Consider the following 19826-nt stretch of genomic DNA (forward strand, 5'->3'; position numbering starts at 1 on the left):
TATCTTCCAGGTTCTCTCTACATAAGACCCTGTTGCTACCTGCACAAAATTGTCTCATACTATATTACAGGATTCTAAGATCACAGATTAAGAATGGACAGGACATTAGCAGCTGTAAAATCCAGCCCCTACATCATACAGATGAGGAAGCTGAGACAAAGGTTAAGTGATTGTGCCCAGACATAACCAGTAAATGTTTGTGATAGGAAACAACATAGTTTTTCCAGACTCTAAATCCAGGACATAACTGAACACACAAGATCATTTTAAAGTTATGGTGATCAGAAGAAATTTAACTCTGCAGCACTGTACCAAAGGAATTAAAGTTAACAGAGAAATGCAAACATGATGTCACCAGGAATTCCTGATTATCTTTTCCCCTTGACCATTCCCCCTTCCTAACTTCTCCATCAGTTATGGATACCACCACCCTCCCAGTCTCCCAGGTGTCATCCTCAATTCCTCATTCTCTCTAACCTTCCATATTCAATCTTTTGCCAAGGCCTGTAGACTTTACCTTCCTAATATCTTTCATAAATTCCCATCTGTCCTGTGACACCATCACCACCAGGCTTTCATCACATTATTCTTAAAACATTGCAATAGCCTGAAATCTTTCCCCACTCCAACCCATGTTCCATTCAAGTATCAAATTAATCTCCCCAAAGCACAGATCTGGACATATCACTCCCCTATTCAGTGAACTCCAGTGGTTCTCTTTAGCCTCCAGGATCATACATAAAATCTTGTTTGGTATTTAAAGATCTTCACAACTTAGCCCCCTCCTATACCTGTCCAGTCTTCTCACACTTTCTACCCCTCTCTCCCTTTCCATGTATTCTGTGACCCAGGGACACTGGTCTTGCTATTCCTGGAACAAAACACTCCATCTCTCAGTTCTGGTCATTTTCACATCTGTTCACCCATGTTTGCAATACTCTCCTTCCATATCTACACCTTCCCTGGTTTCCTTCAAGTCTCAGCCAAAATATCATTTTCTATGAGAAATTTTTTCTAATACTCTTTAATGCATATGCGTTCCATCTACTGGTTATCTCCAACTAATTCTACATGCAGCTTGTTTGTAGAAAGTTGTTTGCATATCCACATTCCACAGTCAAGGGGGCTCAATTGGTGAACTCCTTGAGAGGAGAGTCTGTCTTTTTCCTTTGTTTGTACTCTAGTACAAACACAGTATCTGGCACACAGCAGGTACTTAATAAATGCTTAATGACTGACTTGACAAAGTTACAGGAACAACAGGACCAATAAATAAATTTCTAAACTTTTATACATGGAAAGTCTCAAATTCAGTGATGTATGACCACTGTAAGTACTCTTTCTTTGGAACGATAAATTAGCAAAAGGAAGAAATAGGCAATGTTAGATAAACTGTAACAAAAAAAATCATACCAAGAGAGTATTGGTGGAGCGATTTATTGGGACAATCATCATGGAACTCAATTGAAAATTATGTGTGTGTGCCCCCCCAAAAAAACCCAACTTACTAAACTGCTCATATTCTTTGATTCAGTGATCCTACTATTGGTCATAGAGCCTAATGATGTAAACGATAGAAATATACACTGATCAATCAGCAAGATTTACTAAGCACCTACTATATGCCAGCCACTCTGTTAGACATTTTAAATTCAAACATGAAAATGAAATAGTCCCAGAGGTCAAGGAGTTTACTTCCTATCAAAAGAAATAATGTGTGTGTGTGTGTGTGTGTGTGTGTGTGTGTGTGTGTACACACAGAATATATACAATGATCAAGACCACTCTTTCAAATCTTTAAAGACAGATGTTATGTTCCCATAATTCTTCTCTTCTATAGGTTAAACATGCCTACTTCCCTCAACCAATAATGTGAAATAAAAAATGGTTGTATAAGCACATAAAGAGGTGCCACTACAGTATTTCTTATGACAAGGTAGAGAAATAGGAACAAGATAAAATCCAGCAAGAAGGAAGAAATCACACTTGAAGACATGACTCACCCAGGTGGCCCTGCTATGAACATCTTCCGGCTTGTCAAAGCACTTCCTAAAATGTAGTGCTCCTAAATGAACACATTAATTAAGATTTTCTGACACTTATGACCCATGTGTATGTGAGTATAAAAACCCACAGACAAAGAGTGTTAAATGGATTTATCAAATAATAGTCCAGAAATCTTTCTGAGGTCTGTGAAATCACAGAGGAAGAAATCATAGCATGATATTATCCTTAATACAAAGCTATATAGATACAGGGATTACCAATTTACATTAGTGATAACAGTGGACAGAATGCCAAATTCCAAATTAGAAGACCTGAGCGTGAATCCTAACTCTGACACTTTACTTTGAGCACATCAGGTCACTTTATTTGTAAATGGTAATAAGAGAAGCAGCCATAATTTATAAAGTACTTCGCCTATGTTATCTCATTTAATCTTCATTGCAATTTCATGACACAGATAATACAGGCATTTTTAATCTTTTTTTTAAACAAATGAAGAAACCAAACTTCAAAAGAAAAAAATGACTTGCCAACAGTCAAAGGGCAAAAATGCCTGGAAGTAAATTCCCCATCACTGATAACCTTTAAGGAAAGGCTGGGTAACTTCTTGATGGGGATATTTAAATAACACTATAATACTATCCCAGAAATCATTCAATGCAACACCATCTTATACCCCTTAGAAATTAAATTGCCAAGATGGCAGTGTAGAATGATGGACCTGCTCTAGCTCTCCCCTCATAGCCCATAAAATACCTGTAAAAAATGACTCTACACAAATTCTAGAGCAGCAGAAGTCACAAAATCACAGAGTGAAAGAGATTTCCAGCCCAAGACAGCCTGGAGGGCTGACAGGAAAGTCTATCGCATTGGGCTAGGAGTGAAGTACAGCCCAGCCTGGGCCATGTGGAAAAGACAGGACTGGAGCAGGCTTCAGGGTGTGGAATCACAGGTAGCAGCTGCTGTTCCCAGATTTCTCAACCCACAAATGCTAAAGACAGCTTCACAGGTCAGTGAAAAAGCTCTTTCACCTACGTGAGAGGGGTGTGCAGTCTGGCCCCAGCCCCCACTTTTGGAGCCCTCAGTTTGAAGACCATGGGGGGATTCGAGCGGCCAATCTGGGTCTCAATCCTGAGTGGTGGCCCTGGGGTAAAGAGGAACACTGGCTTATTGGAACTGGTGGAGGCTCTGGAGAGGGAATCCTACTCATACATCCTGGGCAGAAAAGAGTGCTTGTGGGGGTTCCCAAACCAGATCATAGGTCAGGACAGGAATAAACTCCTCTCCCTTGATTGAACCACCTTGGAGGAAGTGAGAAACTACAAGTCCCTAGAGTATACCCTCCACTTGACAAAGGACTCAAAAGTCAAGTAAGTGGCTGGGAAAATACCCAAAAAAAGGAAGGTATTTTCTTCCATCCTTTTGGATGAAGAACAAAGCATACCATCGGAGGAAAACACAAAGTTAAGGCTTCTACATCCAAAACACACACACACACAAAATGCCATTGTCTCAGGTCAAAGAAGAGCTCAAAAAGGATTTTGAAAATCAAGTAAGAGAAGTGGAGGAAAAATTGGGAAGAGAAATGAGAGTGATGCAAGAAAATCATGAAAAGCAAATCAACAACGTGCTCAAGGAGACCCAAAAAAACGCAGAAGAAAATAACACCTTTAAAAATGGACTAACCCAAATGGCAAAAGAGGTCCAAAAAGCCAATTAGGAGAAGAATGCTTTAAAAAGCAAAACTGGACACATGTAAAATAAGGTTAAAAAGGTCACTGAAGAAAACAGTTCTTAAAAATTAGAATGGAGCAGATGGAAGATAATAATTCTATCAGAAACCAAGAAATTACAAAACAAAACCAAAGAATGAAAAAATAGAAGACAATGTGAAAAATCTCACTGGAAAAACAACTAACCAGGAAAATAGATCCAGGAGAGACAATTTTAAAATTATTGGTCTACCTGAAAACCATGATCAAAAAAAGAGCCTAGACATCAACTTCCAAGAAATTATCAAGAAAAACTTCCCTGATATTCTAGACCCAGAGGGAAAAATAGAAATGGAAAGAATTCACCAATCACCTCCTGAAAGAGACTCCAAAAGAAAAACTCCTAGGAATATTGTAGCCAAATTCCAGAGTTCCCAGGTCAAGGAGAAAATATCACAATCAGCCAGAAAGAAAAAATTTAAGTATTGTGGAAATACAATCAGGATAACACAGGATTTAGCAACTTCTACTCTAAGGGATCAGAGGGCTTGGAATATGATATTCCAGAGGTCAAAGGAGATAGGATTAAAACCAAGAATCACCTATCCAGTAAAACTGAGTATAATACTTCAGGGGAAAAAATGGAATTTCAATGAAAGAGATGATTTCCAGGCATTCTTGTTGAAAAGACCAGAGCTGAATAGAAAAATTTAACTTTCAAATACAAGAATCAAGAGAAACATGAAAAAGTAAACAGGAAGAAAAGCCTTAAGGAACTCATTAAGGTTAAACTGTTTACATTCCTACATGGAAAAATGATATTTGTAATTTATGAGACCTTTTTTAGTATTAGGACAGTTTTATACACACACACACACACACACACATACATATATATGTATATATAATTATAATATACATATATTTACATAGATGGGGGTACCTATTTCTGTGCATATTATATATGTGTAGGTATGTATATGTACATGGGTGTATGTGTGTGTATATATACATACATACACACACACACACACACACAGACATACACATAGAGGTAAGCTGAATATGAAGGGTGAACACCTGAAAAATAAAATCTACTATTGAGTGGAATGTACTAGGAGTAAGAGAAGGGGAGAGATAAAACGTAGCAAATCATCTCACACAAAAGAGAGAAGAAAGAGCTTTAACAATGGAGGGAAGAAGGGGGAGATGAAAGGAAATAAGTGAGCCTTACTCTCATGAAATTTGGCTTAAGGAAGGAATAACCCATACTCATTTGGATATGGAAATCTATATTACCCTGCAGGAATGCAGGGGGAAAGGGGATAGGAGAGAAAAGATAGTAAAAGAGACAGCAAATTGGGGAAAAGGATAATCAGAAGCAAATACCACTGTGGGAGGACAGGTCAAGGGAGAGAATGGAATAAATGGAGGGCAGATAGGACAGAGGGAAATGTGGTTTGTCTTTCACAACATAACTACATGGCTATATGTGTATGACCTATCTTGAATTGCTTGCTTTCTCAATGAAGGTGAGTGGGGAGGGAAGAAGAGAGAGAATATGGAACCCCAAGCTTTAAAAGAATGAATGCTAAAAATTGTTTCTAGCATGCAACAGGGAAATAAAATGTACAGGTAATGGGATATAGAGATCTATTTTGCTCTACAGGAAAATAGAGGGAAGTGAAATGGTAGAAGAGGGGATAATAGAAGAGAGGGCAGACTGGAGGAAGGGGTGAATGGGGTGCATGCTGTCCTGGGGTGGGGGCTGGGGAGAGATGGGGAGAAAATTTTGAATTCAAATTCTTGTGGAACTGAATGCTGAGAATGGAAAAATAAATTATATAAAAATTTTTAAAAGAAATTTAAAAAAATTAAATTGCCTACTACGATGGATCCCTTGATAATACAATGATTAAATCCCGTTAGATAGAGTCCAGTAAACTCAGGCATATCCTGATATAGTGTATATTTAAACTGCTGGGAATTAGGAAACTTGGTTTCTAATATGGTTCTACCCTCTACAGTAAAACACAATAGCCCAATAGTCAAATCCTTATTTCAAACAAAAACTCTTCAAAAGTAAAAGAAAAACTGAGTCACAAGAATTGAGAGGACATTTTTTAAATTATAAGAAATAGCTATACTAAATATATACTAAATGAAAACTCTCAGACCCAAAAGTCTAATTCCATCAAATTATCAAGGCTTTTGATAACTATTAGAGAACCAGTTTTCAAGTTTTCATGGAAGAAAAGGGAGAAAAAAAAATGACATGATTATATAAGAGCAAATATAAACAATATCTAAGTTATGATAGGGGCTGAATCTATGATTTCACTCAAACTCAAAAACTTGTAGGAGAGGAAAGTCTCTCTACCGATACCTCTGTAACTTTATCTTAGAGAGTTACCCAGAACAGTTGCCCAGGATCACACAGCCAGAGGTGGGATCTAAACCCACGTCTTCCTGGTTCCAGAGTCATATGTTACACTGAATCTTATCTAGTTATTTCTAATAAGACCTGAAGCAATTTTAATACAAGATGTGATTTAGGGAAGCATCACAACTTCATTATTATTGTTGTTACTCTTATTATGTAGATGAAAAAAGCATATTTTAGCTACACATTAAATGGGTTGCTTAACATATGCTAACTGAAGAAAATAATGATCATATTAATATTAGCATAACAGTTATTTGTATAGTACTTCAGTTGAAAAAGTATTTTCCTCATAATAACCTGTGAGTAGGCAGCATATTTTATTATTCCTACTTTACAGGTTAAAAAAAAAACAACAACTGAGGCTCCAAGCAGATAACTTGCCCAAGATATCACAGCCAGTGCCCAGAAGAGTGGGATCTAAGCTGAGGCTTCCTAGTGCCTAGTCTAGACACTATTCATGGCACTATCCTCTTCTGTACACTTAGAGCCACAGGAGAGACTACAGAACTGCAAATGGACTACAGGACTGATGCATCACTGTGACCTAATGCCCGAGATCCTGGGATCAGACACCCCTTCACATACAACCAAGCGTCACAAATGACACTGCTTCATGCAATAGCTCTCTTGATTAGAACAATGATTAAATCCTCTTACGTGGAGTCCAATTTAGACACAGCTCAGCGTAGCGTGCAGCCAAACTGAACTGGGAGTTTCTGGGGCTCTCTTCTTACTTCTTTTGTAGTTATTTTTCATACTATCTAACTTTTGGGATACACATAGACAGGCTTTTCCTACCTTCTTCCTTTTTGATTTGGCACATATTACACATGGAGAATGGCAGTTCATTGTACAAACAGGGTCTTTTGCCTTTCTTTGTACTGCCAGTCCTTAACATAAAGATTAGCCAATAGTAGGTGCTTAATAAATGCTTATGGCTAAGTGACATATAATTTTATAACATTATGCATTTAACTTTTTAACTTAAGTGAAACTAACTTCTCTTAGCCTCAGTTCTTTCATAATAAAATGGGAATAATAAAACGTATGCTACTAATGTTACAGGAGTGTTGTAAGAAAAATATTTTCCAATATTTAAAGAACTAGAGAAACAGAGGCAACTATAATTATTAGTATCATTTATTGAATAACTCCTTCAGGGAAACTGTATACAGATTAAGTTGCAACTGGCAAGGTCTGCCTTTTGTCTTATCCAAATTGTTTTAGACAACAAGACAACCACCTCTTCCCATATCTTTTCACAAAAACAAAAGAAGAAAATGCTTTGAAAAACTATCACTGTTACTTTTTAATCAGATTTTTCCCATCCACTTCCATGAAGGAAGTGTTTGTTCTGGAATAATTACAAGCCAAAGAAGCATATCTGGTTTGAGTTGACAAAAAACTTCATATTTAAGCAATTAAACCCAATTCCAAAATGCCAATTTCTATCACAATTAGCCCAAACTAAGCTATGTATTTGGTGTCCTTTTGGTATGCTGATGATATATATTTTCATAATTTTCCTAATTGGCCAGCCTGAAATTCCAAAATCACATAGACCATGTAGCACCATGAAGAAAAAGATACTTTTTAATTTGTTATTTTTCTCAATACACCATGTTTCTACATTGCTTATGTACGAGAAACACTATTAGTTTCTATATAAAGATTTCCATGAAATTTTTATAGTTTCTATAAATGCTTAAAGATGGTTGGTTTCATTATAACCTCTGTTTCAGTGCCAGTGGAAAGAAAAACTACCTGCAAGTCAAAGTGGAAATCTACATAAGCAACAGCAGAAGAACAGAGCCCAGTTCCTTTGTAAGGGGCTGTGAGACACATGCAATGTTTCATCCAGCTAGAAATTCACTCATTGTAAGGGGAAGTTCAACGATATTCAATTCCCATCTTTGCTCTCAGAACAAACAAGCGGTAAAAAGTACAACTGTGTAGGACCCAATTATTAATTACTGATGTTTTAGTAAAGGATATAATAGCATTATAACTAATATCTGTTAAAATGTTATATGTAAATGCTTATTATACTTGACATACATTACAAGGCTATTTATAGAAACCATCCCCCAGATGGGTTACCAATATATCTTTGTTCCAAATAACTGTGTGCCAAGCACTATAATTACTGGAGACTAAATTTAAAAAGAAATAATAAACCTGAAACCTGCATACTACCCTACCACCAAAGATGGGGAGTTTTGATGAGTGTAGCCTGGCTAATTTACTAACATGTAATTTTAAACTTCTACCTCTCTTAATTCAATTAGTATTCATTAAAGCAACACTAATCATGAGTAAAGTTTTACTAATTATTTTTGTAATTATGAATGAAGTAAACATAATACAGTTATTACAGATCCTATTAATGAATTACAAGTCAATTTTCAATAGGAAAGACTATTTGATTCTATAGGACCTTTTTTAAATTCATCATTAGCATATTGATATTTTCTTAGAAAGTTTATCAAGAAAGAGGAGTTATGTAAGATTGTTGTGCATACTATATATTCTTGAGGCAAAATTCCTATGAGGCAGGTTCTCTTTTGAATTATATTAAAAACAACCATAATATAAGGTTAGAAATCTGTTGAAAATTGAAAAACACAAAATAACTATAAGTTCCAATATGTGTAATAAATAAATTTAATCCTTAAAATCCATGTTAGCCTATTTCACCTTGATTACCCTTGATCACAAAAGAACCTTTTCAGCCCAAACATTCTGTATTTTAACATTTTATGTTCTTAAGACTCTTCTAGCTGTGAAACTCCACATTCAGGCTCTAATTCTCTGTGTTCCAGTATACCTTTCGGTTCTAAGAGGCAATCTTCTAAAGTTCTAACAGTTTATGTTAAAGATCTCTTGAAGCTTTCGTATTCTGTTCAATTCAACAAGTATTATCTAATACCAAGTATGTACAGAGTACCATGCCGGGTACTGTGGATTCGAAAATGAAAAGAAAAACTGTGTTTGTCCTCAAGAGGTTTACATTCTACCGTTCTATGATCTAACAATCTATACTAAGGTCTTTCTAAACCTAGTATTCAATGTCCTGTGTAAAGAGGGAATGAGTCTGAAATGCTCTGCTGATAAGGATTTCAACAATAACCGAAAGAACACTGGTCTTAGAGTCAGGATATATCAGGTTCCAAAGCAATTGACTTCACCTAAGTCTCAGTTTCCTGTTAAATGGAGAAAATGATACTTGCCACTACCTCCCTCTCAGAGTTTTGGTGAGGAAAGTGCTTTATACTTCTGAAAGAACTATAAAAATGTGACATGTTATTATGGTTTAACATTCCATGTTCTAAGGTTCCTGCAAACTCTTAATATTTTATAATTATATGATCATTATTTGTACAATTCAATTGAATTATGTGGGATGTTAATTGATCAAATTTCATAAGTATGGGCTTTTTGTTTTGGAAAATTCCTTTTGCAAACCAAGATTTCATCCTTGTCATTTTGTCTTTCAAACCAGTTATGTGGTAAGCAAAAATAAACAGATAAAGACAAACTCTGAAAACACCTCACTTTACCCTAAAACACACATGAAAATGTACACACAGAAGCAAGCTTGGTGTGTCGTTAAGAAATTATTGAAGCTTTAACAACAATTCCAAAGATAGGAGACTTCTGAGATTCCATATGAAATACTGAGTTACAGTGATTTAATAGTTTTAAAACACAAATGTCACTGTGGTCTGAGGGTGTCACAGACAACTTGTAGGGGGAGGGAGGCAACAATCGCGGAGGGGGAATCAAGACACTGAGAATTTACTTTGTCAGTAATTACAATCAAGATTCCTAAAATGTGGCTTCATCTCCTCATTACTTCCTCACTATCAAGACCCTTATTTACATTTCAGATTACATTTTTTATGAAACAGAAAGATCTATCCTAGCTGAGAACGTTGAAATAATGAGAGAGAAATATTTTAATAAAATGTGTTGGGTCTGCATTACTTCCGTGTCAGAAAGAAAGGTTTCTTCTATACTGATGGGTCATTTATTCTTCCTCTAAACGAGAGGCACAAAGATGAAACTGATGAACTTTTCCCGCCCGTTTTGTCTTTAACAGACAATTAAGACAGAGAAGATCAAAATGGATTATCATACCATGCAGACAACTGGTCCAACAGTAATACATCTCCAGGACCACAGATTTGTAACTCTCTTTTATCCCTCCTCTTTCTTCTTGCCTCTTTTCCCACTCTAAAGGCAATGCTAGCTTTGCGGCTCAAGGGGAGCCAAAAGGCTGGTCATCATTATTCAGTCACAGATGTCAATCTAACCTCCTTTTTTCTTGGTTTCTAAAGCAGTAGGCCACAATAATTTGTGACAGATTCTTTTACTGTAAGGTACAAAGAACACACGGAATAAAACATCTAGCAGCAGCAAGCGTCTCTGATCAGATGTGCTGGTACATGGGAAATATACTGTATGTAAAAACAAGCCCTGAGAGTTTAGACGAATGAAGGGGAAACAGGAGGGGAATTTTTTTTGTAGCAATAAGTGCTTTACTTTGTGTTGATTTAGCTCAACTATTCCTTATGGATTTGACCATAAATGTTTGAATACAAGAAACACTGTATGTTGAGAATGTGAGCACTATATGTAAATAGAAACATATCTTAGAATTATGTTACTATAATAGTTCACAAAGAGGCAAGAAAGAGTTGTCTCTGAAGCATCTCTTGATAAAGACAAAAAAAATTAAATTCACTTGGTCAGGGAACCATTGATTGGTTGTATGGCACAGTGAAAAAATCATGAGACAGAGAGTCTTGACTTTATTCCAGGCTCTGCCATTTTACATAATATGTGACCATAGGCAAGTCCCTTCCTCTCTCTGAGACTCAGTCTCTTCATTTGTAAAAATCAGATGATACTATAATGATATTTAAAGTTTTCTTCCTACTCCAGCATTCTACATCCAAACAGCAATTCCTATTCTAAAATTCTACATTCTAAGATCATTTCCAGGGTTAAAATTCAATATTCCAACATTCTATATTTAAAGACATGTGAGGATTAACACATTATACTCTAAAGATCACTTTAGTTCTGAACTACTATAGTTCTTAGAACCAAAAAAAAAAAAAGAGGCAGCTCAGAAATATAAATTTCCTATTAAATTTCAATATTTGTTTACCCATTTGCTAGTAGACATAACTTAGCCCACGAGGAAAAAAGAAGAACTATCTCCCTTCCTAAATGCTCCCTTCCTAAAACCAAGTCAAACTTTCTTTAATGGTATTGTAAGTTAGACGTGCCTGCATCAACTGGAAAGGTATGCTCTGTAAGTCATTTTCTAAATTCCAACCTAGTAATAACTTTTAAAAATGTCTTTTAAAAAATCAAAAAGAACACCTTCCAAATAATTCAAGCTTGTATCTTCCAACACGTGTTCCCTACAATGCTTCCAAATATATTCAAGACTTAAGGACTATGACTATAAGAATAAGCTGGATCCCAACAAGCACATGCTATTGAGAGGAAGTGTAGTGTGATGGAAAAGGCATTGCACTGGGAATCAGAAGATATGGGCTCGAAATGTGGGTAAAAAACATGAACTGGGTAACCGACAGTAAATCATTTCCCTTCTGATTCTCAGATTCTTCCTCTGTGAAATATGGGAGCTAATATTATCACCTCAGAGGGTTGTTATATACATCAAAGCAGTATATAAATAGTGTCTCTTCTGAGTATTAGCATCTAAGGCAAAAAATGCTAGTTACCTTAGATAATGCAAAGTACAAGTAAAGAGCCTCTATGCTATATATTTAACATCTATACCAAGACTGGCATTGAGGATATTCAATACTATTCAAATATAAACCACATTTTGGTTTTTTTTATAGAACTTTAAAGCAATAATGTTATAATCTGACATGATAGAAAGTCAAAAGAAATTATTTCAGGTTTCAACTACAGTGTTTAGAGTTTTCTTTCTACCACAATTTTCTTTATCACTTGGACTACTGGATCACAGAAAGTGTAACTTACACACATACATACACACACACACACACACACGCACGCACACATGCACACACACACATACACACTAAACAACACTGATAACTAAAGGCTCACATTTAATTCTTAAAAATGTTTTAAATTTTTTTGTACCATTTTGATAGTGTTTAAAGAAAAAAATATTGAGATATTCTCATACAAATTTAATAGGATCTTATGGCTCAGACAGAGCCTAAAATTATTTCTCTCCCTCCCTTCTCCCCCCCACCCACATCTACACATACACATGCAAACACACACACACAACTGTGTGTACATGACTAGCAGCTGATAGAGCACTTTCCTTATAATATCTCTGGGAGGAAGGGAGTGTAAGTACTACAAACATTATTTTACAGATAAGAAAAATGAGACCCAAAGAGGTCAAGTGATTTGCCAAAGGTCAGATAGCTACTAAATGGCAGACCAAGGACTCAAATCCAGATTTTCTTAAATCCAATGCACTTTCCACAACACAGTGCTACCTCTGAACTACAACAAAAAAAAAGGATCTGGTTTGGGAGTGTTTGGGAGACTGGAGGAGGTAAGGAGGAACAGGAATACAAATGTTTTAATTCTGCTGAATCATGGACAAACTAGATGGACAGCTATTTGTTTTTTCCGTAGAATTCTTAAATATACTGCACTTAATGTTAATAACTGGTTCCTTAAAAAAAAAGTCAGGTGAATCATTACAAAGGACTGTTAATTTCAAAAGAATAATGTTTTATAAATAGTACAGATGGGTGACCAGTAAATGATTTTGAAGTGAGATCTTAGGTTGGTACAACAGGGTTTGGTCTTACTGTATTAATCTTCTAACAAAATGATGCTAGTCACAGTAATGTTATACCAGTACAATAAAATTCCATTTTATAGAATTATCAATAACAGCTATAATATTGGTCAAATCATGCCTTCTGCATATAGGTATGTGGGTACACGTGTGCATGTAAACACATATATACATCACATGCATGTGCATATGTATATCAGATATACGTAAAACAAATACCAATAAAAAATAAGCTTATTATACATGATAGATTTATCCCCCAACATCAATGTTCAACTATATTTAGAGTTTAACTATATTAGCTATTCTAACTAATTTTATCAATATTAATTTTTCAACTTTTTTCCCTATTGATTATACACATAAACTTTTTTCATTTCTGTATCCCCAGCTCCAAGTAATGTCTTACAGATCACTGAACTTTAAAAATATTTGTTGAATTCAACAGAAATACCTCAGAAACATGTTGTGTAACACATCATAGTTAGCAATGAATCACATTTAGTATTGAACTACAGAATATTAGCACTAGGAGGGACCTAAGAACAGATTTTTAGTCCATAATACAACTAGAAAGGTCATTAGAACACAGAAGGTTAGAACATAAAGGAGTAGAGCTAAAAGATCTAGATCAGAGGTGTCAAACATATGTCCCACAACACTCCTGAGTGTGGCCTAAGCCAGATTAAAATGTAACTGGGAAATATTTAACAAAATAAATTAAAATATAGTGAAATAGAGATAACAGCACATTTTAAAACCAAGTCACTATGTGCCCTGCAGGGATCCTTATATACAGCTTAGTGGCACCAGTTTCTACTTGAGTCTGACACCATTGGTCTACATCACCTAGTCTAACTCCTTCATTTAACAGATGAGGAAAATGGGTTTTAGAAAAATAAACTGATTTGTCCAAAGACAGAAAACAAATTAGGGGCAGAGCTAGAATTAGACATGCACAGGTCCTTGTGAGGCAGTAGGGAAAGAGAAAAAATTTATGAAGTTGTTTCATTAATGAAATTAAAGATGCTTTTCTAAAAAGATTCAGGCAATGGTGTCATAAAATTAAAAGCATAAACAGAATGTTAATCTCTGGTGACTTCCTTGCTCCTTTTTACATCAAAGTTAAAAAGGTTGCAATCGTGTCCACAAATTCATAGTCTGGTCAAATTTTAAAGCATCATGGATGTGTTTAAAAACAATGGAAATTCAGCACTAGTTGGGGCTACCTCACTGGTGAAAGTGACTTTCTGATTCTACTAAAAAAATGAACCTGACAACTTTAGATTTCATCAGCACTTCAGCTAAAACTCTCCTCGATACAAAACCTCCTAAAAGACTTTTCCTCCACATAACTGTATTCCCATTTCAATTCTACTACTGCTTACTGGTTTTTCATAATCTATTTCAAATTTTGGGAAATGTGACAAGGCAATTTTTAAGATGCCCACAGAGTTTAAACTTAAACAACCCAAAGAGAATTTCATAATAAATAGCAAAGCACAGTATACTTCAAAGTACAATGTCCTTAAATGTTCTGCCTTTCTCTGTGCCTAATGAAAATACTAATAATAATAACTTCCATTTCTATAGTACTTTAAAGTTTGAAAAAGTCTTTTCTTTATACCCATGTTATAAATTAAGGAATGTACCTTATTTGAATGAGACAACATTTAAAAAGCACTTAACATGGTGCATGGCACATAGTAGGCATTATATAGAAGATTATTCTCTTCCCTCTTCACTCCCCTTCTACAGATGAAAATGCCTCGGCAAGGTAAAGCTAACCTGCCAAGAGTATTACAGCTAATACATACTAGAAATTCATTCAAAATTACATCCTATAACTTTACATCTAGTAATCTATCTACTTTACTGCACATCCATCATTCATCTCCCAAATCTAGTACCAGCATTTCCTGATACCAGTTCATTTTGGCCTTCTTCATTGTTAGTTCCTAGTCAAAGCCTCTCTTTCCTTCTAAAAATCCACTTACCACTTTTGGTTTTCAAAAAATGGTAATAATGTGTTGAACAACCCTGAAATAAATTTTGTCATGTAAAAAAATTAATTACGCATTCCAAACCTGGTCACTGTAGTCCTCTGGGAATTGCCTCTGCACCTCAGGACCTGTAAATAATTGACAGATAATATTAATTGGCTTTGGATTAGTGAGCAGGCAGAGAATCACACATTAATATTTGATCAGAAGATGATAGCAACCCTGGCAGGGGATCCAAGGAGGGCAGATGAGGCTGCTATGTTGATAAGCACAAGGATGGGCTCTTGAAGGAACTCCCTTTTACCCTCCTCCAGATATACAAAAAAAGAAATTTAAAAAAAAAAAAGACCTGACATTACTGTTAACTTTGGGCTTTTACCTAATGCAAAAATTTCACCAGCTACAAAGGGCTGTGTGTGTGTGTGTATAATTCTATTTCATTCTCTCTCTCTCTCTCTCTCTCTCTCTCTCATACACATACACACACACACACACACACACACACACAACACAAAATGGTTTCCAAACCTGCTTTGACTTTTCAACTTTAATCAGAAGCCTCTTTTACCCAACTACAGATGTGGGCTGGAAAAACCTCCTTTCACACCCCTGGAGGGGGGGAAGGGGGCGAGGGGCTGGGAGGGAGAGGGATAGAAGGCACAAAGGGCTCAACCCTTTTCAAGGGTAATTCAAATAGAGGGGATAAGGCTCATGCTATTATAATGAACACTCTCCCAAATATTTAGAGAACAATTCTGAAGATGCTATGGAATACAGTCTAAGTCTTCTCCAACCATTATCAAATGTTTTAGAATAGACTATGACGAGGAAAGCCCCTATTACCAGTTTGATTTTTCAGTATAAATAACATGGTAGTAAAATATTAGAAGAAATCATGTTCTACCTGATACAGTTAGCCGAACTCAAAAAGCCTAGAGGAAAATAGTATCTATGATACTCTATTTCAAATAAAATTATAAAAGTTCATCTGATTTACAAAATTATATGTCCAAGGTCAACCAATTTCCAATCAATAAGTCAATAGATAAATGAATTACTAACAATAAATTAGAGCCTCCATTTACCTAGAACTTCAGATTTATAAAATACTTTCTTCATAACAGCCCAATAAGGCAAAGTTGTACAGTGGACAGAGTATTGGACCGGAAGTCAGGATGTCCTGATTTCAAATCCAGCCTCAGACACTTAGCATCTAGGTAATCCTGGGCAAATCACTTAGCCTCTGTTTGCCTCAGTTTCCTCACCAGTAAATAGTAATAGCATCTACTTCCCAGAGTTATTGTAAGAGATAATACTTATAAAATATTTGGTACAGTGATTGGAATACAGAAGGTACTTAATAAAAACTTACTTCTTCCCCACTTGATAAATAATCAAAGGACATGAAAAGGCAGTTTTCAGAGGAAGAAATCCAAACTATCAAGAATCAGTGAAAAAAATGCTCTAATACACTGACAATTAGAAAAATGAAAATTAAAATAACTCTGAGATACCAGCTCATACACATCAGATTGGCTAAGTTGACAAAAAAAGAAAATGACAAATGCTGGAGGCTCTGGATTTGCCCATAGTCATACAACTAGGAAGTTACAGCTGATATTCCAATGCGGATCTTCTGACTAAATCCAGTCTCTTTCCATTCCTTTACACAGCTTTCTAATTAGCAGCTATTAGAATACCATTTGCTATTGATTGAAAACAGCCAACTTTTCCAAAATAAGAAAGATGTGGTTTATTTTCTGAAGGACATTAAGATCACCAGTAGAGTTTGCTTTTGCAAAATATACATCAGGGATTTGGTAAAATTTGAACTATTTGTTCTTTCTATTGATAAGTTTCCTGTGTTGAAAGCATTTTTGCCAGATGCTAGTCTCCCTCCAATCCATATTTACCCAAATTCTGATCATTTTTTATGGTTAAGGTTTTTTTTTTTTAAAAGAACTAAAAAAATATTTATTTTTATTCAGACCCATAATGTAATCATTATGAGTGCTCAATTCACCAACAGAGGAATGGCAATCCCTTCACACCTTAGCAGGCACTTGATTTGCTATGACCAAAAGAATCTATCAATCTTCCAATGATGAATCTCTCCCAATATATCTAGGCAAGTCTCCAGATGTCAGACAGTAAATTCATCACCAAGTTTTTACTAGAAGACTTTACAGTTTGGTATGATCTACCTAGAGTTTATGTACCCCTGGCATAGCCTTAGAGAACCCAAAGGAATCACCACACTATTGTAAAGCATTGGAAAAAGACGTTAGTAAAAGGAAGACTTTTTACTCTTCAATTAACAGATTACATTAAGGACAAGGTTTGGGGAAAAAGCAGAGAACTCAGGAGCCAACTACTTTTCAAAATTTGTTGGGACATCAGTACCAACTCGGAAAAACAACCTTTGGCACCAGAGGAAAAGCAATCGTCCAGGACGGGGACCAGTTTACTTGCATCAGACCTCTACAGACAGCAGCCTACAGGGCAGTCAAATGGTCTATTGAATGGAAAGACCCTACACAAGCAGGGATTAGCTGGCAAAGGAACTGCCTTTCTTCCATTAAAGCTCTTCTAAAGAGTGCTGTGGATTGACAAGCAGTGTGGTACAGTAAAGGGAGCACCAGGATTACATCAGAAGACCTCGTTCCAGAGCTCACTCTGTGGAGCAACCACAGGCAAGTCCTTTCCCTTCATTAAGCCTGTTTCTGTATCAATCAATGGGAATCACAGTACTTGTACTATGGAGTACATAAACCTTAAAATCATAATATAAATGTAAGCTTACATTATTACTACTAAGAGAAAGAACAGAAATAATTGCTAGAATTTCTAAAATATATATGACTGACAACTTAAATACAAATTGATGCCCTAAAAGAAAAAATCTCCATAGAGCAGGAGTGCTTAACCTTGAGTCTGTGAACTTCTTTTAAAAATATATATTTTGATAACTATACTTCAATGTTTTTTCTGATCCTATATATTTTAAGCATTTTAAAATATTATTCTGAGATGAGGTCCATAGATTTCGCAGACTGCCAAAGAGATTCTTAACACAAAAAAAAGATTAAGAACCCTTAAAATAGTCTAGCATATCTAATGCCCAGCTTTATTTTTTTCCCTCAAAATCGCTCACTCTGTTCGTACAAAACTTTGTGTCTCTTATCAGCCCTTTGATAACAAATATTGGCAGCCATTTTCCATTCAAATATGTAATATGCTATTCATTTTTTTCAAAAATACTTTGATTTTTCTAGATGGTGGTAAAAAGTCAGCTAACCATGTAACCTGCAGTCATGGCTTTAACCAACCAGAACACTAAGGAACTAGCAATTTTTAAACTAACATATGTCAATAATTACTACAGAAGATTTCCTGATCTAATATTGTCTGTCCTAGAACCTACCATCTCTTTCAGTTCTAACATTCTTTGTTCTACCTTCTAATATTCTATTTTTTAAAAATTATTAAATGCCTACTATGTGCAAGGCACTGTCCCTGATGTCATAAAAATAAAGAAGAAAAACAAAGCAGTCCCTGCCTTCGTGAAACTTGGATTCTAATGAGGGTACAGTTGCAGGGCAAGGGATTAAAGGGAGAATGATAGACAAATAAGCATGGTTTTCTTTCAGCTTTAACCTTCCATGTTCTATGGTCTGTTTATAAACCAAAAAATTCTTTAATTTAAAAAACATATATACTAAATGAACAGAGGGAAGTTAGATGGCACAGTAGCTCTATAGAGCTCTGGGCCTAGAATCAGGAAGACAACTTCCTGATTCATATTTGTCCTCAGATACTTACTAGCTGTATGACACTGGGTAAGGCACTTAAAACCCTGTTTGCCTTGGTTTCCTCATCTGTAAAATGAGCTAAAAAAGGAAATGGCAAACCACATTACCATCTTTGCCAAGAAAACCCCAAATAAAGTGGTGAATAGTCAGATACAACTGAAACAACTGAACAAACAATAACAAAATGAGCAGAAAGGTCATGTTGATGGAAGTATCAAATTACTTTAAAATACTCATAGTAAATGGAGACTTCTGAACTCCAGAATGTACAAATAGATAGGATCGATTATAAGAACTAGATTTCCCATGAAATCCTACTTTACTTCAACATAACAACACAATCTACTAAATTAATCTACTTACCTTTCCTGAGGCTCCTCTACTAGAGATTCAGCATTTAGTGACAGAAGTTTCCACGCAATAACTTATCAAGTGCTACAATCAGTCTACAAGCTTTGGCAGTTCTGATATTCCTAATCTCTTCATAAATGTTATTTATGATAGCAAGGAAAGCTCATACTCCGTAATATACAACCTAGAAGTCATTTTTTTTTAAGTTCACCTAACTATGCTTTGGCACACATTAAATTAGGTCAATTTAAATGTATAAAGCTTCTTCCTTTTAACCACAAATATCCAATATAGCAATCAATCAATACTTCACACTTCGATATTTCTAGAATCCATGGTTTCACTAGTGTCAGTATAGTATATCATTACTGATGCAGATTGCAAGACTGCTATGCTATTGTAAACTCTCCTTATAAAAGTTCCTGTGGTCAAAAAAATTCAATACGTCTTGATGAACATTCTAGTATATGAGCCTCTATGTATTTAGCTACACTGGTTCTTTGACAAGAGACTCACAGTCCATCAATTGAGCCTAGATTGTAATCAACCTTCTGGACCTGAAAGAACATCGAAAAATTTTACTCTATTAGCAAGGTTTGAGAACCTCTGGGACCCCTTGATTCCACAAGGAGGCAATAGAAGTAGTGGCAGCTGGTA

General features: G+C 35.6%; 1 protein-coding gene across 8 annotated transcripts in view; it reads right to left on the bottom strand.

The window, feature by feature from the left end:
• DENND1A (DENN domain containing 1A) overlaps positions 1–19826 on the bottom strand; it is a 695411-nt gene that overhangs the window by 536462 nt on the left and 139123 nt on the right. For all 8 annotated transcript variants that reach the window (XM_072631873.1, XM_072631875.1, XM_072631872.1 and 5 more), the window contains one exon: positions 15091–15134. In XM_072631873.1, the coding sequence (XP_072487974.1) occupies positions 15091–15134 (44 nt within the window). The remainder of the gene's footprint in view (positions 1–15090; positions 15135–19826) is intronic.

The sequence above is a fragment of the Notamacropus eugenii genome, chromosome 1 (genome assembly GCF_028372415.1).
Source record: "Notamacropus eugenii isolate mMacEug1 chromosome 1, mMacEug1.pri_v2, whole genome shotgun sequence".
Taxonomy (NCBI): Eukaryota; Metazoa; Chordata; class Mammalia; order Diprotodontia; family Macropodidae; genus Notamacropus; species Notamacropus eugenii.